Source organism: Phacochoerus africanus, chromosome 6 (assembly GCF_016906955.1).
Source record: "Phacochoerus africanus isolate WHEZ1 chromosome 6, ROS_Pafr_v1, whole genome shotgun sequence".
In the NCBI taxonomy this organism is placed as follows: domain Eukaryota; kingdom Metazoa; phylum Chordata; class Mammalia; order Artiodactyla; family Suidae; genus Phacochoerus; species Phacochoerus africanus.
Window position 1 is genome coordinate 21,157,212 of NC_062549.1, and position 26,823 is coordinate 21,184,034.

Genomic DNA, 26,823 nt, shown 5'->3' on the forward strand with positions numbered 1-26,823 from the left:
CATTTAAAGTCTTAAAATGTACTTAAGATTACTTTAGCATATATCTGAAAAATCAGGGAGGGGATTGCTGCTTGGCCTACCTAAAGCAGGTAGCAAATAAGCACATGGTTGTGATTTGAGCAAATTATTTTTCTCCTTTTAGAGAGAGATCATTCCAATTAAGACCAGACACTTAACATCATGATAAATGTGACTTAAATTTCATCAACTTAGAGCAAAAGACAAGTTAACTATTTTCTTTTTCTAACCTGTTTAAGACTTGAACTAAATTGTAAAAATTGAGCTGCAATGGTGACTTAACATGTTTAATTTGTACCACATATTGACTGAATTTGATATTTTCATCTGCAAAAATGTTTAAACCAATTTTCTCCTAAAAGAGTAATGAAATGAACAAAACAACCATTGATCAAATTTAGAAATTTATTTACAAATTTATTTATTTACAAAACTTAATTATTTTGCTTTTAAAAAACAATTATTCAATCCATGAAGATTAACCAAAAACAAACTCCATCAAAGCTTATTACAATAATCTTTCATAGAACAGCTTTAAAAAAAATCCACCACAGTGTAAAAATAGGAACTTTAATTCTAGTGACTAGAATAAAGGCAGATAAATAATCTTCTTCAAAAGGAAAAAATACTTGAGAGGGAAAAAAAAAACAGTATAATGCATGTAAAGCTGGAAATTTAAATATCAGTTTAGTTCCTCATTGCTAACATGGCATTTATATCCCAGATGAGATTTCGTAATTGATCCATAATTTGCTTCAGCTGTTGATTCTTCTGTTTGAGTTTCTGTAGAAACAAAAGAATTTATCAAAAATGTTTCATGAAATATGGGTCTCCCCAAGTTAGGAGATGAAAATGTCATAAGTTAGAACTCTAATGATTCAGACAGTAATTCAGCTAAATATTTCCTTAAGGCAGAAGGCCTCAATCCTTTTCTGGCCACAAATATTCACTGAAAGGCATAATGAATTCTAATTGAGCCCGCAAAGGCCTGTGGCTCCAGACCCCACCTCCCTTTGCTCCTCCACTTCTACTACACCAAAGAGAATAAGCTACAAATATTTAATTGTTATAAAACCTAAGTACATAGGTTTTCCCAGAGGCAGAATAACAACAGTTAAGATCACAACCTCTAGAACCAGATTCTCTCTGGGTTTATACTCCACTCCTTTACTAACTAAATATATGATATTCGAAAAATTACTTGTCTCAGTTTCCACATCAGAAATAATGAGGATAATAATTGAGCCCACCTCATAAGAGTTGTTATGAGGATTAAAAGATCTGATTCGTGAAAAGTGTAAGAACTGTGCCTGGCATATAAGTAAGCATTCAACAGATGTTACTGGTAGGCACAGAACATAAACCGTCAATATAGAATATAAAGTATGATAAAAAGGCAATGCCTGATAGAACTGATCTTTCAAACATGGGGCAGAATTCACTGTTGCCCTCAGCATGAAGTGTGATCTACTTCTAGTTGTGAAAACCAAGGACTAGACGGCACAGCCCTGCGAGAATCTTCTTCACAACTAAGACTTGCCAATGCCCCGAATGCACATGGCACGTGACTCTATCTCTCCATCTCTGTTTCTACTAGACCACGGTTTATAAACGTCTCGTTAAGCATTCTTTCTTCAAATTCTATGTGGCAAATGTCTGCTTAGATAAAATAAGATAAAAATAGAGAAGTTCTGCCCAAAGTGTTTACTATTAATTATAATACTATTAAGTAACAATTAGGAAATATTACATTTGGAAATTAATTTGTTAATTTAAAGATATTAAAATACCTTCATATAAAGTAGTACATAATCATTATAAAGAGGCCTAAAAAATCTTAATTTTGATTTCATTAAAGCACAAACCCAGATTAAATAAGTTGCCCATATTCTGTCTAGCGTTAGAGAGAGAAGAGGTTAGAAGCTAAAAGGGAGGATGAAGAAATTCTTATTGGAATATAGAAAAGCAATTTAAAGATATTTTAATGTTTAATATTAAATGTAATTCATATTTGAAGAGACCACAACACAGTTCAATAAAACATCTGACCATCCAATACACAGGGCACGTATGCAGTATTCAGTATCATAAAGCCCATGTTCAAGACATCTTGGGGAAAAGATGCTATTAAGTATCTTTGGTACTTTAGGTACTCAGTGTCCTTGTTCAATTTCCACATGGCCCATCTTCTGTTCTGTTGTCATAAGCATGTGGAAGTTTTTTTAAGCAACTGTATTATCTACCCAAATGGATCCAGAGGGAGTTCCCGTTGTGTGCTCAGTGGTAACAAACCCAACTAGTATCCATGAGGATGCAGGTTTGATCCCTGGACTTACTCAGTGGGTTAAGGATCCACTGCCGTGAGCTGTGGCGTAGGTCACAGATGTGGCTAGGATCTGGTGTTGCTATGGCTCTGGTGCAGGCCATCAGCTACATCTCCTAGATTCGACCCCTAGCCTGGGAACTTCCATATGTAGAGGGTGTGGCCCTAAAAAAAAAAAAAAAAAAAAAAAGGCGAAATGGACCCAGGTAACTGGTGAGATGACAAATGACTGGATGATCAGTACTAAGCCTATAAGTATTTGTCATCCTAGGGACCAAGAAACTTGACACTTCCACCGGCAATCAAGGTGGCAGCAAAACAGGAATATACAAGTAAAAGTTGACACTGGGATGTCAGAGGGCTCAGTCTTAGGTCTAGCTTTGTTTCAACTTGCTATCTGATCTTCAACAAATTCCTTATTCTCAGTTTTCTTGTCCAGGAAATGGGATTATATAATCTGTTAGGCCCTTGCCAGTTCTACTTTCTTTACAGCCATACATTAGACGACAATTAGTTACACAGCCACAAGTCATGAAAACCAGGAAGTTTAGTTTACTGAACTAATTCATAGCTTCAAAATGGTTCAGGCAGCTGCCCTTTTCCATTGAGCCATCACTCCCCTAAGCTGTGACTTCAGTTACCACGATTCCCTGCTCAATTCTCATTTTTCAGTAGGGAAGTGGAGAGGAGCAACTGAATAAGAATAAATAGAAGAGAAAAAGTATGAGTTGATTTTTTTTTTTACATTATTTGAATTAGTACCTTCTGACATATGTTGAATATGGTCGCTTAAAAAAATTTAGAACTTCTCTTTGAAATGGAATTCTGAGCCTATGACACATTTCTGTCCCATAAATATTTACTGGGGGGGAATTTATGTGCCTAGCACTGGGTGTGGCAGTAAGGGAGGAAAAATGAGTTAGGAAACGGTCCCTTGCCTTGAAGAAATTCAACAGCAAGGAGGAGGAAGACAATGCCTAAAGGATTAGACCCTAACCTGGTTAAGGCAGATGGCAGAGGAAAAATATCTGATGCTGTGGAATCTCAAATGGTAGGGCCAGCAAACAAGGAAAATATTTCTGTTTGGGGTCTAGAAAAGTTGGTGCTGAGAAAAGAGTAGAAGGAGGAAAAATTGAGGCTTGTTAGCTGGTAATGAGGAACCGTTAAAATCCTTGAAGGAGAAGAAATATGATTTAAACTCAAAAGTTTACTGGGCAAATGTGTGCAATGCATTTCTCCTACATAATTTCAATGGTGACAAATCTATGTCCGTGGAAAAGTGGGAAGAAATTTCTGAAACAGCTGAAAACCATTCAAAGGCCAAGTCTGGTGAAATAAGCTTAGTGATCACATTTTCAGTATAAAAGAAGAAGTAACTGGAAGTTGGAAGTAAAAAAACTAAAAAAATACTTACTTGGAAATATAAATTCTGATATGTGCATTTAAAAAATTAGCCTCATTGACTCTTAAAAAAATAAGAGAACTAGAAAAATGTGGGATATTTTCAAGGTAATATTCAACTCTAGGGAAGAGTAATATTTTTGTAAAGTATGATATAAAGCATTTGGCTAGTTTGTCTCAAGGAGGCCCCAAAGTTTTAAATTAAAAAAATGAGCATACAAGTAAAATATCTAGAGCGAAAAGACATCATGAGAATATCAACAGCAAAGCTGACAGTTATGCTTATTAGTGATTAAACTGTAAATACATTTTCATGACACGATATAGAATTTAATATATACAGTCTTGCCACTGATTGATGTTAACAGGGGTTGACAGCTGCTATTATCAAAATCCATCAGCTGTGCCTAATTTGTTACATTAACAGGTGAATGTGAAAGTAGAGGAGATATTTAAAAGATATGCTGATGCTAAGTCAGACCATGTAATTTAATATTCATACAAAGGCTGTGGCAATTGGTCAAAAATGCTTTAATTTCTAAAGGCATGGACTCAACAAAATGACAGTTCTGCAAAAATTACCCACCTATCTCTTTCGATTTCATTTTACCGTCAACAGAATAGTTTTAAGCAAGACAGAAATCTTCTGACAACCTTAAGATACACCATCCCAAACAAGTGTCCATCCTTTGCTTGCGTATTAGGGCTTATGGATTCCAGGGTATATGAAAAGAAAATGAAGTATTTTAAAAAGACAAAAATCTAACTATTAAAACTAGGCCATTCTGTCATCTGATGATTTATGTCAAATACTGACTATAAACTTCATGCCTCAGAGCTTCATCCCACTATGGTAGGCATTAGTGCTATGTATGTTGTGAGAATCAAGGAGACCATAGGTTAAATAGGAAAATCATGGCTATTTTGTTCTGTACAATTTCAAGTACACAATGATATACCGCTGACCCTTGAGCAGCTCGGGGTATTGGTTCTAGGATCTGCCACAGCATCAAAATTCAAGGATGCACAAGCTTCACAGCCTGCCCTCTGTGTCCGTGGCTCTGCATCTATAGATTCAGTCAACTGCGGACCATGTGTACTGTAGTGGCTTATTGGAAAAAAAAAAAAAAAAAGTCTGCATATAAGTAGAACCTGCATAGTTCAAACCTGTGTTGTTTAGGGGTCAACTGCAGTGAAAAAATTAAATCAATCAATTTAGATCAATTTAATAGCATCTGTGTGATTATGTAATTAGATCAGGTCAACATTTTATCACCTAAAGGTGGCTGTTTAAAATAGAAGTTCCCCTGGGCATTTGGGGGTTAACAGATGCAAACTGTTACACTGAGAATGGAGAGATAATAAGGTCCTGCTGTAGAGCACAGGGAACTATGTCCAATCACTTGTGACAGAATGTGATGAAAGATAATATGAGAAAGGGTGTGTATAGATGTATGACTGGGTCACTTTGCTGTACAGCAGAAATTGAGAGAACAATGTAAATCAACTATAATAATTTTTTTTTTAAAAAAAGATAAAATAGGAGCTTCTTGTGGTGCAGCAGGTTAAAGATATGGGGTTGCTGCGATGATGCCAGTTCCATCCCTGGCTCAGGTACTTCCACATGCCAAACAGCCAAAAAAACAAAACAAAAACAAAAGCATATTTTTTTACAGAAATACTCAATTTTGTGTGCCATTAAGACAGAAAAATGTATCAGTTGATCATGAGCTTACTCGGTGCTTTAAAATCTTTCAATTATATTTTAATCTTCTTGAAAGGAGATACAAAGAAGAAGTTGGCAAAGAAAACATTTATTAGTAGCACTAATTATATATAAGATAATTTAGTTAATAGTAGGAATATATGTTACATTCAGTTCAAATTTATGATGTTTTAAGGAAAAGGTTAAAAACCTCTTTGGGTCAAAAAAAATCCACTTTGCTTAGTTTTTAACTATTAACTTTATTCTTTTCTACCTTTTGGGGGTGATTTCAATTTGAATTAACCAAATCTTAGTCCTCTCCCATTATTTTTTTTTTTTGGGGGGGGGGTCTGTTTATTACTAAATTCTCCAGTCCTGTCTCAAGTTATAGTAACAATTCCCAGGAAATAAGAGCGAGCCATGAGGCAATCAAATGAGTACTTCCCCTGTCCCTCAAGAGATGACACTTTCTAAATTCTCTTCAAAAAAATAATTCTTGGCGTTCCCCTTGTGGCTCAGCAGGTTAAGCCCTGACACAGTGTCAGTGAGGATGAGGGTTTTATCCCTGGCCTTGTGGGTTAAGGATCCGGTGTTGCTGCAAGCTGTGAGGTCAGTCACAGACGCAGGCTGGATCTGGTATTGTGTGGCTGTAGGCCTGCAGCTGCAGCTCCAATTTGACCCTTCCCATGTGCTGCAGGTGCAGCCTTAAAATAAATAAATAAATGAATCCTGTAGAAATATAGGGCTAAGCTTTAAATGTTTAATGGAGTCTTTGCTCTCTGTAATAATCTTCATTCAGCTCAATACCATGTTAACTAAAAACAAGTTTTACCCCAAAGCGAGAAGCATGTACAGTGGCAAATTCAACAGATTCAAATGATTTAATCAAAATCAAAAAGAGTTCTTAAATGCCTGAAGTATAAATGAGAACACAGAATTTAAAATATGGGCTTTTATTCCATAAGCAGATGAACCATCAGAAATACTGTCTATTTTGTATACTGAAATAAACCTGCTACAGATAAACACATGTGTTTAGTCCACAGGGCTTATCTTTTCTTTTTTCTCAAACTGTAATAAAATGGCGGGAGAGGAATGCAAAAGCTCTAAGTCCATGTGGAGAAAAAGGATCCGAAAGGAGATAATCGCAGATGCCAGGTGGCACATTTTAAGATGACAAGTAGAAGGGGAGTAGTAAATGACATGGGTGGAAACTATGGTATAGCCCGGAAGGATGGCCACGGGAACAGGCTGATCCTCCGTGAGCAGGGGAGACAGGTGCTATTGCAGGCAGCATGTGAAGCCTGGGGACAGACACTGGAGGGAGACAGCTGTGGGGACCAGCGAGCCCCCAGAGTTCACTCCCCCTCCTCCCCAGAGGGTTACTGAGTACCCTCTCCTGTATGCCACCCCATCTTTCAGGGAACAGGAGGTTTGCTTCCTATGAAACTAAACAGCTGGGGATTCAGTGCCACCAGCACAGCAGAAGGCCAGGAAGCAAGAGACTGTCATTCTGTGTGGACACTGGAGGATTCTTCTCTGGAAAAACTGAATAGCTCTTAAAAACAAAACAAAAACAAAAACAAAAAAAACCTCCACAAATGATGGTTGGAGGTCCCCCAAAGAAAAGAGCCAATTGCTTCTGAATCTCGCTATGATGAAGCCAACTCACAAAGCCTGTGATTAGCTTTCTAGTGCTTCACTTCCCAACACAAATGGCTTGTGTTTAAGCATCAGATGCTCACCAGATCTTTTACAGCCTCCATCTGCAAAGACAACAAAACAAGACAGGGGCTGGCAAACCACAGCATGTGACCTGTTTTGTAAGGCCCATGAGATAAGGATGGTTTTTTATAGCAGCAAAGACCATATGCATCTCACAAAGCCTAAAATATTTACTATCCGGTCTTTTAAGGTTTGCCAAACACTATATGAGAAGATTATGGAAGAATACCATTTAATTTCTGAGGAAAATTAATTTACAATATATAATTTTATATCTAGCTAAATGATCAACTGGACAGATATGTGAAGACTAAAAAAACTTGTCCCTGCATTCCTTCTGAAGACATCACTGATGTATGTACTTGACCAACGAGGGAATAAATAAACCACGGAAGAGGAAGACGGGAGATAATGAAACCAACAAAAGAGGTGAAGGAAAGCCCAGGACAGGGGCTGAACAGTAGGCTTAGAGCATTAAATGCAGACCTGGCAAGACGGAGAACTCGGGGTGGGGTGGGAGGGGGAATAAATAACTTTTAAATAGTCTGATAATTTTGACTCTGGAAAGTTGGAAATCAGTACTTAGGTGGTGCCACAGATGAACAAAGAACTAACCATGGTGTAGGCCAGTGGCTACAGCTCCAATTCAACCCCTAACCTGGGAACCTCCATATGCAGCCCTAAAAAGACACACACACACACACACAAATATATAAGTATGCTTTCAAGAAAAAAATTCCGATTTGGATTTTACTTGGATTTGTTTTTTGATTAGTATTTCATTAAAACATTATTACTTTTGTGTAATGTCAAGAGAATTTATATTTGAATCTGGATTCTTACTACATTAAAACTATGAAATAATCAAGACTAGCATTTTTAGAATATTTATTGCCCACCTAAGAACTTAACATGTTCTTTCAATTTTTCAAAACTTCTTTTATATAATATCTTAAGTTTAGTCACATATATCACAGAGATAATTCCTAAACACTTAATATTTATTGTTGCAGTTGGATCTTATAATTAATTGGATTATAGCATTATGGGAAAATGGTATCAATCTTGTATTCTTCTATTGAACACTTATTGACTCAACTTATTAATCAAGGAACTTCTTTTTAAGTTTTTGTTTTGTTTTGTTTTGTTTGTTTTTTTCCTGCTTTGTAGGGCCACACTCAAGCGGCACATGTAGGTTCCCAGGCTAGGGGTCATATCTCTAATCAGAGATACAGCTGCTGGCCTATGCCACAGCCACAGCAATGCCAGATCCGAGCCATGTCTGTGACCTACACCACAGCTCGTGGCAACGCTGGATCCTTAACCCACTGAATGAGGCCAGGGATCGAACCCACAACATCATGGTTCCTAGTTGGATTTGTTTGCTGCGCCATGACAGAAACTCAATGAACTTCTCTGAGCTTAACAAGCTTGAATTATGTTATGTACAAACTTAACAAGCTTAACAAATTTGTACATAATATTATAATCCTGTTTCCTACATTTATTTCTGTTTCACTGGCTATATTCTAAAAGAATATTAAACATAGTGGTGTAAAGCATTTTATGTCTCTTTTAATAGGACCAGTTAATGAAAAATGTTGGCTATTTATCTGAAATGAAAATATTTTTTTAAAAAAACATGATCTTGTGAATAGTTGTAAGCATTCTTTGAATTCTATCAAATGTCCTTTAGATTTGCTTAAAAATTGTTTTTCCAATTTAATCTACTGACATTACATATATATGTAAACTGACTCATCCTCCTATACCTCAGAAATCCCTCTTTGGCTGTGGTGGATTCATTCATACCCTGATGAATTTTATTAACTAGCATTTTTTAAGAATTTCAGGAGTAAGGCAGGAGATGGGTGGCATGTATTTGTAAGTGAAAGAGAGAGACTGGTAGTTTTAGTTTGTGTGCTATTTGTTAGGTTTTAGTAAGCCATGTTTCCAACAGAGAATGAATTGACAACATTCTTATTTCCTTATGTTTCATAAGAACTATCTGAACAACAGCTTCTGAAATTCGTAAAGTACTCAACAGTAAATTCAAGTTAGGAACTTTTGCAGGGGTGGAGGGTGGGATAGGGCAGTGCTTTGATAACCCGCTCAATTCTTATTCAGCTGTTGAGACATTTACATTTCCCATTTTGTAAATTTTTATCATTTGCTGCTTCAAATACGCTGTCAGCTAGAGAGCTACAGTTCTGTCCAGAAAAGAAAAAAGTAAATGGGTTGTGACTGTGTGCTGATGAGGCTTTTCTAAGAGCTTTTTAGCCTGAATTCTGCAGTCTCTCTTCTGCCTATTCAGATGGCATTCCTGCTTACCTACGAGTTCTGGGTTGTACTCTTAAGTAGGTTCCATCTGCCACAGAAACAACCTCCGGTAAAGTCTATCATTCAAATTATGTTTTTGAGTTACACAGACTCCCTGGTAATTCTTATCAATAATTTGAAAATATAAAACATATAGACTCACTTTATTTACTTCAGCAATTTCTCGCCTCTCTTCACTAGCAAAACGAGGTGGGCCCGCCCGATCATCATTCTTTGAGCCATCTTCTTCCACATATGGAATAAGTTGCTGGGAGTGACAAACAAAAGTTCAGTCAAAAATATGACACACACTTTCCAGCTATACTGGCATAGCTAATGCATCTGAAAACTGATATTAATCAGTTTTCACACTTTTCTTTTAATAATATAAAAATGCATTTTACTCCAAGTGATGGCCTAAAAATAAAGCATTAGAAGTCCGTCATTTCAGTGCAGCCAGATATTAGTCTTTTACATTTCTTCTGCAAAGCAGTCATTATAACAACATTAATTGTCACGTGTAATGCAATAATATCCTACTCAATTAGTAGATATTTAATCTCCCAACACCAGGTGAGGAGACACTGAAAAAATGACAAATAAGATATGATTCCTATTCCTAAGAAATTTATAGTCCATTGAGATACATCATACTGGAAAGAAAGGAACTTCATGGACATTTATTGCCTAAATAATAATAATGTAAAGTAAATGTCATTTATCTGCTATCTAAAAACCTCAGTGTCTACATAGGTTTCTAGCTGTCTTAACTTCTTTTAGTTGGGGGAACGGTTTTTTGGTGGGAGAAAAAAATTTATATAGCAGTGAAACGTTTAGCAGAATTATAATTAAAGAGGTATGGTTTGTGATGAAGTTTTGCTTCATGAAATAAACTTCAGAGATGTGACAGAGACTCCGGGAATTATCTCATTGCTTCCACTGTTTATTACCAGTGCAAGAACAGGACAGCGAGAAGTAACTGGCACAACCAGGAGTCAGGCTGGCCAAACTTCTTTGAATTCTTGGGACAAATATAAACTTGCCCACATCCACAACCACTTTCTTCTCCTAATGCAGGCGGAGTGGTCCTGCCTCCTAAAGACAATCAGTCTTGTTCCTGTGCTCTGCCTCCTCTGCCCTCCTGGTCTTCGTTATTTATTCCCCTCGACCTCTCTCTGCTCTTTTCTTCCTTCATCATCTAAACATGCTCTAGTCTCTCCCATTTGGAGGAAAAAAACCCCAAACCCTTGACTCCATCTCTCCTTCCGTCTACTGCCTTCCTCTCTTGCTTTTAATCTAAGCTTCTTGAAAGCTGGATATCCACTTGCTGGATCCAGTACCTAATTTCCTGCTTAATCTTCAACCCACCGGGTTCTGACTTCTTGCTGCTACCTTTTCACTGAGCTCTGCTCCAGCATACCAACAATTTTCCTCTAGCAAAATCTGCTGGATAGCTTTCATTCCTTATTTTCCGTGACTTCTCTGCAGCATCTGTCAATGTCAACTACACTTCTGATCTCCAACATCTCTGATCAGTTCTTTTCAGGTTGTATTACAGTTTACTCTTTTTTTCTGTTTACTCCATACATTCTGATCACTCAAAAAAGAAAGCAATGATGATGTGAAATTGGTCTTTATGTGTAGTGAGAGCATAGCCAAACCTTCCCAGCTACCTCTGGTGGCACAGATACAACCTGTCAAGAGGAAAGGGCCACCTATAAAAATATCATATACATAATTAACTAAAATCTGTCTATGATCTGAGATTAAATTTAAAAATTTAAGTTCTGAAGCCAGAGTGATTCCATAAGCTAAATTATTAATGATACAAATATAACCTTTTATCCATGAAGCATTTACATGAAAACCATTTTAAAAGTATTTTACAACACTATTAAAACTCCCACTAAAACATCATGCACTGACAATTAAAAGGAGACAACACTGAGAGCAATAATAAAAATTGCCACAGCAACCCTCTCCTCCCAACAATAAAAATTCGCTATCTGCCACGGTCTACAAGAAAGTATAAACATGAGAAGAAAGCACTAATTTTATATATATTTTTCATCTTCTCTAGTCAAAAGTAAAGCCAGTATAATTCAAACATCTGGCAATAGTGTGAAAACAAAAGAAAAAAAAAATACAAATGTCCTGAGACTCTCTTACATCTTCCATTCATCCTCCTCTACCTCTAAAACTTGCCTCTACTGGAATGGGATCCATCCCTCCACAGTTTTCATTGCATTTGTCATAGACCAGTCTCAGCTTCCTGAAGAGAATAGAAAGTTGACGAAGATGATCTTGCAGCTTTGCTAACCGGTCTTGATAGGTCCCAGTGTGGTAAGTGACACCATTGGGCAGCTTCTCAGACAAAACAAAAACATAGAGTAATGAAAATCAAGATTTCATTTCAGCCAAGTTAGCAAACAGAAACAATTGTTTAAGTAATGCTTAAAAGTCAAACTGCTCCTCACAATCAAGGGCAATTTTAAGAATTTAATATATAGCTTATTGATTGACTGATTGATTGATTGCTTTTAGGGCCACACCTTCGGCATCTAGAGATTCCCAGCCTAGGGGTCAAATCAGCCTACACGACAGCCGCAGTAATTCGGGATCCAAGGATCCAAGCTGTGTCTTTGACATACACCAGAGCTCACGGCAATGCCAGATCCCCAACCCACTGAACAAGGCCAGGGATCGAACCCACATTCTCAGGGATACTAGTCGGATTCGTTTCTGCTGCACCACAACGGCAACTCCCATGCTCATTTATTAATCAGCTCCTGGGAATACTGTTCTCAGCGCTGTGAAGTAGTTGCAGAAAAGAAGGATAAGTCTCTCTGATCAGCTGAAATACATTCCTCCTCTAACTTGTAATATTTATATTACAACTTTGTATTATAACTTAAAAAATGCATAATGTTAATATTAATTACTATTATATTAAGGCAGCAAGCTGCTGAACTCAACCAGGAAGTTAAAAACAAAATATGATTTAAAGAAGAAGCGAAGAAAAAAGTGAAGATGAAGACTTTTCCGCAGAGAAAAAGAGTATACTGCCACTGCTGCAAAAATAATCTCTAAATACCTTAACTATGTTAATTAAGATACTCAAGGCATGCATTAAAACAGAAAGCTGTCACCAAAAGTTTTACTTTAAGAAGAAATTAATAGCAAGAGACATAAGTGCAGGTCAATCTGTACTTGAACATCGTTAATACTTTATTAGTAACTGCTCTGATGATAATTCTTTCTTGAATGCTTATTTAACTCAGGAATTTTATAAAAGGAAGCCAAAAATAGGGAGGTTCCATTGTGGTGAAGTGGGTTAAGAATCCGACTGCAGCAGCTTGGGTCGCTGCAGAGGTGCTGGTTTGATCCCTGGGTCAGCACAGTGAGTTAATGGACCTAGCGTTGCCACGGCTGCAGCATAGATTCAATGCCTTGCCTAGGAAAGTCCACATGCCGCAGGTGTGGCCATTAAAACAAAAACAACAACAAAAAACTGAAATGACAAAAATCACAGATAAATGGAAATTGACTACTACTTATTGAGAACCAAATATGCCTTTCGTGCAGTACTGAAACTTTCTCTGTACATCTTTACAGTATTTTATTCCCACATTTTGAACTCTGAAAGCACCCTAATATTAGAATTAACAATATTTGTAACCATGTTTTCCAGTATATGAGGCAATTTCAACATAAGTGCTCATTGATACACTTATCTTGGGGATTAAAGTGACCTAAAATCAAGACCCTAACTACTGTAAAATAGCTAGATTAGTCCAGTCTTTCTAAACCTCAATTCACCTTTTTTTTTCTTATCTAAACAGAGGAGGTAGAAATGTTTGGAAAAAAAATGCAAAGTTTGGAGAAGAAAGAAAACAAGACAGACTATTGTTACAAGTTCCCATTGTAGCTCAGCAGGTTAAGAACCTGATACAATGTCCATGAGAATGCAGGTTGAAACCCTGGCCTCACTCAGCAGGTTAAGGATCTCGCATTGCTGCAAGCTGCAGTGTAGGTCACAGATGTGGCTGGGATTTGGTGTTGCTGTGGCTGTGGTGTAGGCTGACAGCTGCAGCTCCAATTCGAACCCTAGTCTGGGAACTTCTATATGCTGCAGGTGCAGCCTTTAAAACAAGCAAAAAAAAAAAAAAAAAAAAACCCCGAAAACACAAGTAGGTAAAACCATAAACATGGGGGAAAAAATCCTGGAAAAGCCTATATATAGTTGTTAAAAAGGTGTAATGGTTGATAAAAGATGTAACAGGAACATAGGCTTAATAATTCATTTTCTTCTTTTCTCATATTTCCAAACTTGCTGTAATAATATTACGGTTTATACGTTGAGAAGGAGCTTCTGAAATTATTTGAAATGAGTTTTTATTTGGATTTTTGGAAATTCTCAAGCATTAAAACTCTGAGGGTAATATCTCAAAGAAATGTGATAAAGTACCAAAGACTGAATTAGTCATAACAGTTTAAGGGAGAAAAGCATTAAGAGTTCATCCCCCAATACGATGTAGGATTTCTCATGACCTTTCAATTTATGAACTTTGACAAACATTAACAAATCAGATAAAAGTTTCAAAGGATCCCTGCTTTCCTGTTTGGGTGATAATAATGAGTATAATGATTACATCGGGCATACAGAAGCACTCTCTATCTTTATTATGGCACTGACTAGGTTTAATACTTTGCCCATATTTTCTTCTTAATAAGGACTCGTAGTTCCTTATATTTATATGTCTGTATTTCATATAGTGCACACACACAGAGGTTTTAAAGTATAATCTGGATTATTTTACTTCTGTAAATCAATTTATCCATAAACCTTTACTTAAAAGTCACTTAGAAATGTGTTATGTAAAAGAACTCTTAATCCTTTCATAAAGGAAAACAAAATCCTTTGAAATGTAAAGAACCGCTTTCCTCAAATTCACGAGAAAGTTTGGGTATTAGTTTTCATATAGAGCATCAGCCTCTCAAAGAAGGCAACAATCAATTTCTTCAAAAAGTTACTGTACACTTTTCATGTGTCAGGCAATGCTCTAGAAGCTGGGACAGAGGGGTGAACATGAGAGAACAAATTTTCTATACCACAGAGTATAAGTTATTATAATAGTGCCTAAGACTTCTTGGTATACACTATAATGTAGATGTTTAGCTAAACAAGCTCGTCAATCACCATCTCACTCATAAATGTTCTTATATTAAAAGTGTTCTTCTAACAGTGTACCTGACCAAGAAAACTACTTGATAAAGGTCAGCTCTTAGCTCTACTAGTCCAATACAGCAGGTTAAAAGTAAATATTTGCTGAATTCCAAGAGATCATTTAATCCATACTTTAATCATTTTAGATATTAATCTATTAATTTTTAAAACAATTGCCAAAGATTTCATATCTTCTCTTGGATTCCTTTTGTATTTTATTTCATTCTGGCTGACTGACATGGTCTTAAAAGATTTCTATACAATCATATTACTTCTAGAATCAGGAGAAAAAAAACTCAAACATTAAAAAAAAAGGCAATAAAACATTCTTTAATGTACCCATTGAAATAAGAGTTCCAAAGTTCTAAGAGTTTGAAGACCTGGTTTCAAATTTACCCTGCGCTCACTAGCTTTGGACAAGTCCCTTCACCTCTCAGAAGCATAAAATCCCCATCCATAAAACAAGAATGAGGAGTTCCAGCTGTGGTGCAGTGGGTTAAAGGATCCAGCATTGCTGCAGCAGCAGTGTAGGCTGCAGCTGCGGCTCAGATTCAATCCCTGGCCCAGAAACTTCCATATGCCTCGGGAGCAGTCATGAAACAAACAAACAAAACAACGAGTATGATGTCCACATCATATAACATTGGGATAAGCAAGCATATAAAGTGGGTTAGGAGTTACCGTCATGGCTCAGCGGAAATGAATCTGACTAGTATCCATGAGGACGCAGGTTCAATCCCTGGCCCTGCTCAGTGGGTTAAGGATCCGCTGTTGCCATGGGCTATGGTGTAGGTTATAGATGCGGCTCAGATCCAGAGTTGCTGTGGCTGTGGCACAGGCCAGCAGCTACAGCTCTGATTCAACCCCCAGCCTGGGAACCTCCATATGCCGTAGGTGTGGCCATAAAAAAAAATGAAATAAAGTGGGTTAGCAAAATGGTGCTGGATGGAATAAGTGGATATCCAAATGCAAAAACAATGCACTTGGATCCATATCTATCATAATATAAAAAATTAACTCCATGTGGATCATATATCTAAATTTAAAACCTAAAACTATACAACTTCCAGAAGAAAACATAGAAAATCTCTGTCACTTTGGGCTTAGACAAAGATTTCTTTGTTATGACCAAAAGCAAAATCTCTAAAAGAGCAAATCAGTAAACTGGATTCCATCGAAATTTCAAATGCATGTTCTTCAAAAGGCAACGTGAAGAGAATGAAAAGACAAGCCATATATTGGGAGAAAGTATTTGCAAAATAAAGACATACAATACAAAAAAAAAAAAAGACATAAAATAAGTGCTGGCAAAGATGAGGGGTGACCAGATGGCTCAAACACTGCTGATGGAACTGTGAAACAGTGCTGCCACTTTGGAAAAGTTTCTTAAAATATTAGACATTTCCCTTAGGCATCTATCTTCTTAACAGAAATGAAACACGTTTGCACAAATATTTGCAGGTGAACATTCATAGCAGTATTATTTATAATGGTTCCAAAGTGGATACAACCCAAATGTCCATCAACGGATGAACAGATACACAAATTGTGATATATTTCTACAATGGAATACTATTTAGCAATAAAATGAATGAACTATTAATATATGCTGAGTGAAAGCCACAACAAAAAGAAAAAAAAAGACTACATAGTATAATTCTATTTATATGAAACCTTAGAAAATGCAAACAAATTTATGGTGCCTGAAAGCAAACCGGAGATTGCCTGTAAATGGAAGGCCAGAAATAAAGATTTCAAAAGGGCATGAGGAAACTGGGGGGTGATGTATGATGGTTTCATAAGTACCTATATGCCAAAACTCTAAATAAATGCATTTTATTTTATGTCAGTTCTGCCAAAATAAAGACGTTTAACAAAAATGGCTAGCAGAATCTGAATTCAACTCCTTGGACCCTCAAAAAGCATTCTGTGGTTAAAGTAATCGAAAGAGTGTAGTGGAAACCCACCTTTACCTTGAAAGATTCAAGAATTTGCCTAGAACCCGGTCGAATCTAGAAAATGTGCCTTCAATTTCCCACCAGATATCTGGTATGGAAAACATCACTTTTCCATCGCAGACTCTCGGGGACAGACACCTCCTGGGGAACGCTTCTGAATGTAGACTGGGGCGACCCCATGCTCCAGGTTTGCCCAGGGCAGCTGCGTCGAGGCCCAAGGGCCCACCAAATGATTAAGACGGCAGCGCACTCCCCCTTGCAGAAGCATCCCGCTTTCTGCACGCACGCCCAGGAGCGCAGCCCGCCCTCCTTCCCACCTGCATGTTCCTCAGGAGCTGGAAGATCTCCATGGTGCGGTACACAATGTCCTGGACAGTCTCCTGCCCGATCCGGCAGAGCGATGCCGTGTTGACCTCCCGGGCGGCCTGCTGAGCCTGGGGCCCAGCGAAGGGTCCGGGCGCCATCCCCGATGCCGCCAACGGAGGGGTGGACATGGCGGGGCTGCGGCGTCAGGTCAGCCTGGCTGGAGAGTAGGCGTCGGGGGGTACGCCGGACGGTGGGCGGTCACTGGCCTCGGCCTGACCAAGAGCTTGTAGGACTCAGGCGGTCTGATTTCAAAACAGCGGCAGCGACTTCCGCCACCGTGACGTCACGCGTCATTAAACGTCACAGGAACCGCCCACTCGGCGGGCCTCTGGGAACCTGTCTAGGAGAAAAGCTGGCCTGGATTGGACTGGGCGCCCAGGTGGGCTGGGCGAACGGGTTGAGTAGCCAATCACCGGCTGCACTCCAGCTAGAGGGGGCAGTGCGCGCGGTGGAAGGCTGGTGGGTCTTTGCCACAGTTCGTTTCCCATCCTCAGCCAATCCTTAGGGTTCCTGATAGAACGCGTTGTGTTAATTTCCTTGCTAATTTCTTATAACAAGACCATGAAGTTTGTAATATCATTGTGTTTTCATATCTAGGAGAGAGGCTCAGAGGGGCTAGTTTGGTTTATTTAGTCCATTACAGCTTGCGACTGATAACCTGCGATTTGAATTTAGAAAACGAAATTCCTAATCTTGAGTGCTTCACTGTGACCTGATACCAACTCCCCGTTTGTTGGTCACTGCTCAAAATTCAGTTTACTCTAGAAGCTTTCTCCATCACCAGAAGTATAAAATTAACACTTCTATCTCTTGCACACACTCTCCCCACCTTCCTCTTTCTGACTTTGGTACTTATTACTGTCTGTGTGCTCTATAATTTTCAGTTTGTTTACTTTCTGATTTCTCCTCACCTTATACACACACACTGGAATGCAACTTCTCTAAAAACAGAGACTATATCTACTTTATTTGCTTACTGTATTTTCAACTCTTAGTGATTGGCACATAAGAGATGCTGAAAAACATATGTTGTGACATTATAAATGGAAGAAAAATTAAAGCCATTCTCTTACCTACCTCTTACTACCTATTTGCAAAGGGGGTGGAAAAGTCAAGAATGTGAAAAATGGTGATGGGTACTAAGTTATTGCAGTTTAAATAGTGTCTGACTGGAGTTCCCATTATGGCTCACCAGCAACAAACCTGACTAGTATCCGTGAGGACAAGGATGAGGGTTTGATCCCTGGCCACACGCAGTGGGTTAAGGATCTGGCATTGCAGTGGGCTGTAGTATAGGTCTCAAACGCTACTTAGATTTGGTGCTGCTATGGCTGTGGTGTAGGCTGGCAGTTGCAGCTCCGATTGGACCCCTAGCTTGGGAACTTCCATATGCTGCAGGTGCAGCCCTAAAAAGACTAAATAAATACATACATAAATAAATAAAAAGGGGAGCCCTCAGCATAGCACAACAGTCAACAAAATGTAGAGACAAGCCACAGAATGGGAGAAAATCTTTTTCGAACCATATATTCAGATAAATATATATATATACGTATATATATATACACACACACATATATACATATATATATATATATATATATCCAAAATATATAAGGAACTCTTACAACTCAATAGAAAAAGACAACCCATTAAAAATTGGGCAGGGAATCCAAACAGATATTTGTCTAAAGAAGACATAAAAATGGCCAACAAGACACTTGGAAAACTGCTCAATATCACTAATCATCAGGGAAATGGAAATCAAAACCACAAGGAGATACCACCTCACCCATGTTACAATGGCTATTATCAAAGACAAGAGATAATTATTGGCAACGATGTAAAGAAAAGGGAGCCCTGTTCACTGTTAGTGGGAACATGAATTGGTACAGCTGTTATAGAAGAAAATGGAGGTTCCTCAAGAAATTGAAAATAGAAATATCATCTAGTAATCCCACTTTTGAGTGTACACTCAAAATAATCGAAATCAGGATTTCAAAGAGCTGTCTGCACCCCCGTGTTAATTTCAGCATTATTCACAATAGCCAAAGTGAGGAAACAACCTAGATATTAATCAACAGATGAGTGGATAAGGAAAAGGCAGCATGCATATATGTATGTGTGTGTGTGTGTGTGTGTGTACCTTTAAAAAGAAGCAAATTCTACCATTTGGGACAAGGATAGACCTAAGGGACTTTATGTTAAGTGAAGCAAGTCAGTCATAGAAGATTAAATAAATGCAGCATGATTTATCTTACATGAGGCATCTAAAATAGCCAAATATATAGAAGTAGACAGTAGAACATTGCTTACAGGGGGGTGGGAGTAGGGGTTTTTGGGGGTTGTTGTTCAATGGGTAAAGGTTACAATTATATGATGAGTAAGTTCCAGAGATATGCCATACAATATAATTACTATAATTAGCAATGAGATATCCTATACTTAAAAATTTGTTATGAGAGAGGGATGATCTTATGTTGTGTCCTTTACACACATACACAAACCCCAAAGGGACACAAGGAAACTTTTGGAGGTGATGGATCTATTTATTGTCATGATTGTGATGATGGTAAAATGAGTATATACATCTGTCCAAACTCACGAAATTGTGTACATTGATTATGTGTAGTTCTTTGTTTACCAATTATGCTTCAATAAAGTGCAGGTAAGAAAGAAGAAGGCTTCCAATTTCTCTTTCCAGCTGGCTGGGATGCAGCTATCATGGCTGTAGCTCCAATGAGCTCTTATCTAGGGTTTTTTTTTTTTTTTTTCCCCACATGCACCAGAATCTAATACTAACTGCTGAGGTGGCAACTTTGGGATTTGCCCTAAGCTCTATTTGGTTCTTCCTGATACCAGAGAAGGTTCTCCTAACACAGTGATTCACTGATTCTGCTTCAAATGACCCCAAAGGCAAACTGAATTCCCTCTTGACCTGGTCCACTGTCCCCATCAGGGCCTCAGGCTCTTGTGGAATTGCAGGAGTGGAGCTAGCTTTGCTTACGTTGTCATGGACAGTGCTGGCCTTTGCATTTTCTATGGAGACATGTGAACAATTCTGGGATAGTTTTGTGGAGTCGGGACACTGTGCTGGTTGAATCAAGGGCTAGAGTCCACAGTTGTTAGTCTGAACCTAATGGTCAATATCTGAGGAAACACTGGATGGAAAAAGTGGACTCTTGGGGGAGGAAAGAGAGAAATATAGGTTACAGAAAGATATAGTGGTGTGTAATGGAAGGAAAACTCCTCCCATGTCAGTACAGTGGGAACCAGTCGTACTTTGTCCTTAAATTGTGTGGTGGTCCTGGACTGGTCTAAAAACCACATGTTTCACTCCAAGACCCTTGCACTTTTCATTATATTACACATGCCATGGAAAAGCTTCAAAGTAATCTAGGTGTATTTGGAAATTTCATTGCATAGGACCTAGAAAAGGAAAGGATTGCATATAAACCATCACTGCAGTGACCTTGGTCTTCCAGTGGGGTATTGAAATACCCCGGTTTACCTACAATTTATTCATTACTAATAGCCTATATTTTTCAATTCAGCCCCTCATGTCAGGAATATTCCCTCTGGATTCAGAATTATTGAATTTAAACAAACACTTATTGGGCACCTATAATTGGTCAAACTAACAAGCATTTAGGTTGATTTAGACTATTGCCTCCATGTAATTAGTATTCCAATTTAACAAACTGTGCTAACTGGTCCCTGAAGGTTCATTAGTAAAGGTTTTCCTTGTTTCACAGATGCTCAGTTAGAATTCCATACTTGAGAAGTGCATGAATTAAATCCCCACTTCATACTTCAGAATAGTTCCTCCCTCAAGTTTAGGGAATTTGCATGTCCTGGTCAACTTTTTTGGACTATTTAAGGAATTAATGTCATTTCTCCTTAAGTGTCTCAGTTATTACCAACCAGAGTCTAACCATGATCAAAAGATATTTGTAACACTGTTAATGAGAGCATGAGGCCTTAAATAAACAAACATGGTTTGGGATGAAAAGACCTATATATGAATTTGCCTATTGTTGGTGGTTAATCGTCTCATTACTACACGTTTCAGGGATGGTTGTTCCTTTGTTGTACTAGAAGTAAGTATTCTGCTCCACCCGTTTAAGTTTTATAGTCAAACCAACTAGTAAAACTTTATTATAAGGGCTCTGTGATTATTGATACTTCAAGGTGAGTAGTAAGTGAGGCAGAATAAAGAGAATAATTCACCTGCCAGTAATTCTAGTACCCACTCTGCTATGATTTCTCTTGGAGATTTTTTTTTCAAATTTTCTCATAGAATATTGCATGGAAATGCCTTCTGCATTACAGTTAATTGTCTAAATCGTAGTCTTCAGATTCCTTAATACATTAGAATAATTAGATATTTATTTAAAAGGATGAATATTGACTATATTCACCCTGCCCCAAACTGCACAAAATCTACTGCTTCAGTATCTAAGAGGATGCCTGGAAAACTATTTCAAATTATACCTTTTTTTCCTCCCTTTCTTTCCTCTTCTTCCCTTAGCTTCTCAATTACATTTGTATTTTGATATAATTCTTTCTTCTACCTCCCACCTTACCGTATTGAGAACTTCTGATTTAAAAGACTAGAGCTCTTTGTCAGAAATATAAGTTGATTGCTTTAGAGAGAATCATCTTACAACCAATTTTTTTTTTAAACTCAAGTGATGCTGTAAAGTGAAAAATATCTACATTTTAAATGGAAACAACCTAAATGTCCATCGACAGATTATTGGATTAGGAAGATGTGGTATATATACACACGATAGAATACTATTCAGCCATAAAAAAGAACCAAATAATGCCATTTGCAGCAACATGGATGGAACTAGAGACTCTCATACTAAATAAGTCAGAAAGAGAAAGACAAATACCATATGATATCACTTATATCTGGAATCTAAAATATGGCACAAATGAACATTTCCACAGAAAAGAAAATCATGGACTTGGAGAATAGACTCATGGTTGCCAAGGGGGAGGGGAAGGGAGCAGGGAACTTGGGGTAAGTAAATGCAAATATTGCATTTGGGATGGGTAAGCAATGGGATCCTGCTGTGTAGCACTGGGAACTATATCTAGTCACTTATGATGAAGCATGGTAATGTGAGAAAAAAAAGAATCTATACATGTATGTGTAACTGGGTCACCATGCTGTATGGTAGAAAATTGACAGAACACTATAAACCAGCTATAATTTAAAAAATCATTATATAAAAAAATAAAAAAAAATCTACATTGTAAAATATTTATTCACATTCTGAGAGGTGAAAATATAAAGCTATGATAAATCAAGGCATTTCTCTTAGAGGGACATCATGTACAGATTGAATTTGGAGCAGGTTTTTGAGAGAGGAGTAAGATAATGGTGAGGCGGAAGAGGCGGGAGGCATCTTGTATATTGGCTGAGGATGAAACAGACAAGTCCAGGGTGAGGAGTCACACATGTTCACAATAGAAATAATGTTGGGTGAAAATACTTGTCACTTGCCAAGTTTTCAGACAGGACCATCATGACAAACAGCTCCTACTTTCACACACTCTTTCCCAAGGTCATAGAAGTGATTGCATGATGAGACTGGATCTAAGATCGATCTCTCTCCCTCTCTCTCTCTCTCCCTCCCTCACCCCTCTCCTAGGCTAGCCCACAGAGCAATGTCCTTACCTTGCTCACCTCCTCTCCCTCAGGTGCTGCCTCTCCCCTGCCTGGGACTAGCAGTCAATTCAAGAGAAAAGGCAAAGCTAAACCATATTCTATTTTATCTTATTCTCTTTGATTTTTCTGTATCTGTTTCTCATCATGTTTGATCTGATAGATTAAAACAAAGCCAATATTATGGCCTTTAAATCTCAACACGTGTTCTGATTGCAAAAGAAGTAGAGAATTAAGGTAAACTTACTTGTCTTCCTGAAACTCCTTGTCTATCATGTCAGTCTCTGTTTATCTCCTTCATAGGATTCCATAAAAGTCTTGGTTTCTCTGACTTCTCAAGGCCTCCCATGTTTTACTTCTACCCTCCTTGAGCCAGCTTCATGGTCCCTGCCATCCTCAGGATTCTTGCTAAGGGAAACTGCTCTTCCTACTTCAGTGGTGGTCTTAGGTAGTCACTTCTATCCAGCTAATCATTAGGGATAGGCATGAGACTCAAGGGTGACCAGTTTATAAGCTGGCCAGCAATGTATTGCATGGCTTTGTACACAAAGCTCTGCCCAAACAAGGATGAAGTTAATAAAGAATGTATCGAGCAATAGTCCAAGGGAACAGGATGGTGGGAGCTACAAGGGAAGTGAACCTAAAGAGAAGCAGAGACTGAGAGACAGGCTGGTGCTGTTGGGAGGGATGATGGAAGGAAGCTTGCTTTTCAGGAACATGTAACTTAGGGTACCATCTTTCTATTGTAATTTATTTGACCTCAACATGCTTTTTTTGCACAGGTTACTCACAAATTTGCACAGAAAATCTGGGCTCCTGCACACGACTGGTACCCACTAGTCCTGAATATCCTGTTCACGTTCAACCTTTTCTCAATCTTGCCTCTCTTGCACCCATGCATTGTCACATTGTCCTTGAAGCTTTTCAAAGGTACAAGTTCTTTCCATCCTCTGAGTTTTCATAGGGTTCTCCTCTCTCTGTGGATTGATCTACTCCATTGTTCACTGCTATCCCTTTTATTTCCCTGCTTGCTTCCCTTTATTTAAATCTTAAATGAAATGTCACTTCCTGGGACCCTCCCATTTGAAATATGATCCCTGTTTCATTCCTAGCACTTCCTGTTCCATTCTTTCATACCACTAACCATATTTTGCAATTGTCTTTTTACTTGTACTTTTTTAAAAAAAACTGATGACTTCTCATTTTATTAGTCTAGAAGCAACATATAAGGTGAGGAGATTATGCATTTTTGTTCACCACTGTGTTCTTAGCATTTAGATCATTGCCTAAGACATTGTAGATTCCTAATAGCCATTGAATGAATGAATGAAGTATATTAAATGGTCCTCACCCCTGCTCATTCTTCTCTACCTTTCTCAAGTCCAGACATAAGATCCTTCCATCCTTTCTGTATCTCAGTGCTTCTTCTTTCTCCTGTCTTTTCATCACATTTATAGTTTAATCACTACAAGCACATTTGACATTTATTATTGCATCATCTATTATTCCTTATTTGTTCTACACATGCTTGGTTTATTTAGTCACTAATGAAAACAGGAACAGTGACTCATGCCACGTGTCCTCTCCTTCCCAACGTGCCTAGCACCGTACCTTTCAGACAAGTTGTGAAAATTTAATAAATACCTGACAACCTAAAATAAGTCCCTTCTCAGTGACTGCACCAAAAATTGGGATGTGGGCTGCTTTGAAGTTCTAGAGATTTACTTTTAAGTCTTACACTTTAGGGGAAAAGCTCTTCAGGAGAAGCAACTGTGTTTTCCATCATTATTGTCCTAATGGTCGAGAAATAAAAGCCCACAGATGCAGAGCTCTGGGATGAACACTGGAGAAGCTTTGTTTGTTTAGCTGCGCCAGTGGCATGTGGAAGTTCCTGGGCCAGGGACTGAATCCACATCACAGCAGCGAACCATGCCACTGCGGCGACAATGCCAGATCCTTAACCAGCTGTGCCACAGGAGAACTCCAGCACTGGGGAAATTTTAAAGTCTATTCCAAACATAGTTCTAATATGTTTTTCAATTTAAATTTAGACAAACTAAGACCTTCTTTATGCCTTGAATACTAATAATCAGATTCATTGTTTCCCTTTGCATGAACAAAGTCACCAATGGTGAGAAACCCCTGCTTATTCATTCAAAAATTAGACTGTAATATTTACTGCACAAAATTCAAAAGTATTACTTTTAGTTCTACTTCTTGGACCTATTCTACCTTATTTTAAAAATTTTTCTGTTTTTCTCTCTCTACCTAGATTATAAAAGCTTTGAGAGGAAGCACCATGTCTTCTTTTTTTTCAAGCAAATAGTGTTTATTTTAATTTTATGTGTTGTTAAAATATAATGTATGTACAGGAAAGCTGCTCATGTTTCATGTATACGATCTGATGAGTTTTGACCTATGTTTGCACCCCAAAGCTACTGGACATGTCTAACACCTCCAAATTGTCTGTGTCCTTGTACTTCAGGCCTCACTTTGTTCCTTATATTATGCAATCGGTGATCTATTTCTATCATGATAGGTAAATTTACCCTGTATAGATTTTATAAAAATGTAAATATAGTACCTGCTTTTTTTATTGCCTGGATGGATTCTTTCATTTAGTATAATCATTGCGAAATTCATTCCATGTCGATGCATATTTTAGTAGGCGGCACTTTTCGGCTGTTGAATACTCTTCCATTATACTGTCACACCATATTTTGTTTATCTGTTCACCTTAGGCGGCCATTTGGGTTATTTCCACTTCTAGAATTTTACAAATGAAGCTGCTATGAACATTTGTAAATATGTTTTCCTTTGAAATCAGGTTTATAGACAGTAGAATCACTGGATTATACATGGTGTATGTTTAATTTTTTTTTAATCTGCTAACCCTGTTTTTCCAAAGCATTTGTACAATTTTACATTCCTACCAGCAGTTTATGAAGACACATCACCCCCAACACTTGGTATTACCATTACTTCTAATCATAGCTCCTTTGAAAAATGTTTCAGAGTATATCATTGTTTAATTCTTTCTCTTGAGGACAAAGGATGAGAACATTTTTTTCTTGTGCTTACTGTTCATTTGCGTATCTATTCTGAAATTTCTGTCAAATCTTTTGCCCTATTTTATTTTATTTTATTTTATTGTAGTCTTTTTTCCATTTCTTGGGCAGCTCCCGCGGCATATGGAGGTTCCCAGGCTAGGGGTCAAATAGGAGCCGTAGCTGCCGGCCTACGCCAGAACCACAGCAATGCAGGATCCAAGCCTCATCTGCAACCTACACCACAGTTCACAGCAATGCCGGATCTTTAACTCACTGAGCAAGGCCAGGGATCGAACCTGCAACCTCATGATTCCTAGTCGGATTCGTTAACCACTGAGTCACGATGGGAACTCCTTGCCCATTTTTAAACTGGCAAGTTGTTAGAGTTCTTTATATATCCTGGATTCAAGTCATGTGCCTGATAACATTTTCAAATTTTAGCTTCTTATGATAGAATTTTAAGTCGTTGAGGATATGTTGTATTTCTCCAGTTTTTTTTGTATTTTGAGATATTTTGTATTCTCTCATGGGTATTCTGAAAGTTTCGTTGTGTAGACTCTAGACTTTATTCTATTCCTCTGAGAAATTTTGTTGATGTTTCCTTTTGTACCATCAATTAACCTGCTATGACATAAGCTGCAACTCTTTTATTACTTTCTGTGAGCAGTGATCTAAATTTTAGTTCAGTTTTTAAGCCTTTGCTGTACTGCTTTAAATCTGTCCCACATATGCGTGGGTCAGCCTGAACCTTTAAGAGTAGTTTTCATGCATAGAATTAGGGGCTTTACTCCTCTGGCTTTCTCCCTCTATGATTTTTTTCCCCCACTGTACAGAGTGGCTCTTTTCCAGGGTCTTTCCTTGGTTTTTCCAGCAAGAAAGATGGCGGGGCTCCTCTTGTAGTTTTAGCTTCTTCCTGTGTTGCAATGAACTATGTAACTGCAGCCCAACACTGGGGCAAAGCTAGAGGAAAACCCAAAACTCACCCCTATGCTTGTTGCTGCTCCAGCTCTCTGCTTCCCTCCATAATCTGCCTGCTTTTTTTACTCTTCAA

General features: G+C 38.0%; 1 protein-coding gene across 1 annotated transcript; it reads right to left on the reverse strand.

Annotated features, from left to right (window-relative positions):
* Nucleotides 1-437: 437 nt before the first annotated feature.
* On the reverse strand, nt 438-17,329 carry MED30 (mediator complex subunit 30). The gene is made up of 4 exons (XM_047783378.1): nt 16,994-17,329; nt 11,697-11,855; nt 9,655-9,759; nt 438-801 (listed from the first exon to the last, which is right to left on the reverse strand). Exons 1-4 carry the CDS (start codon nt 17,168-17,170, stop codon nt 706-708), a joined length of 537 nt encoding a protein of 178 aa, XP_047639334.1. The 5' UTR covers nt 17,171-17,329; the 3' UTR covers nt 438-705.
* Between the last annotated feature and the right edge of the window lie 9,494 nt (nt 17,330-26,823).

What these genes read in the sequence shown, in the direction of transcription:
- MED30 (XM_047783378.1), bottom strand. Translation starts at nt 17,170, where the DNA reads ATGTCCACCCCTCCGTTGGCGGCATCGGGGATGGCGCCCGGACCCTTC. An exon ending in TGGATCCCATTCCAGTAGAG is followed by an intron (nt 9,760 to 11,696) that starts GCAAGTTTTAGA and finishes TGTCACTCCCAG; the next exon opens with CAACTTATTCCATATGTGGA. An exon ending in AAATTGCTGAAGTAAATAAA is followed by an intron (nt 802 to 9,654) that starts GTGAGTCTATAT and finishes TTGTTTCTACAG; the next exon opens with AAACTCAAACAGAAGAATCA.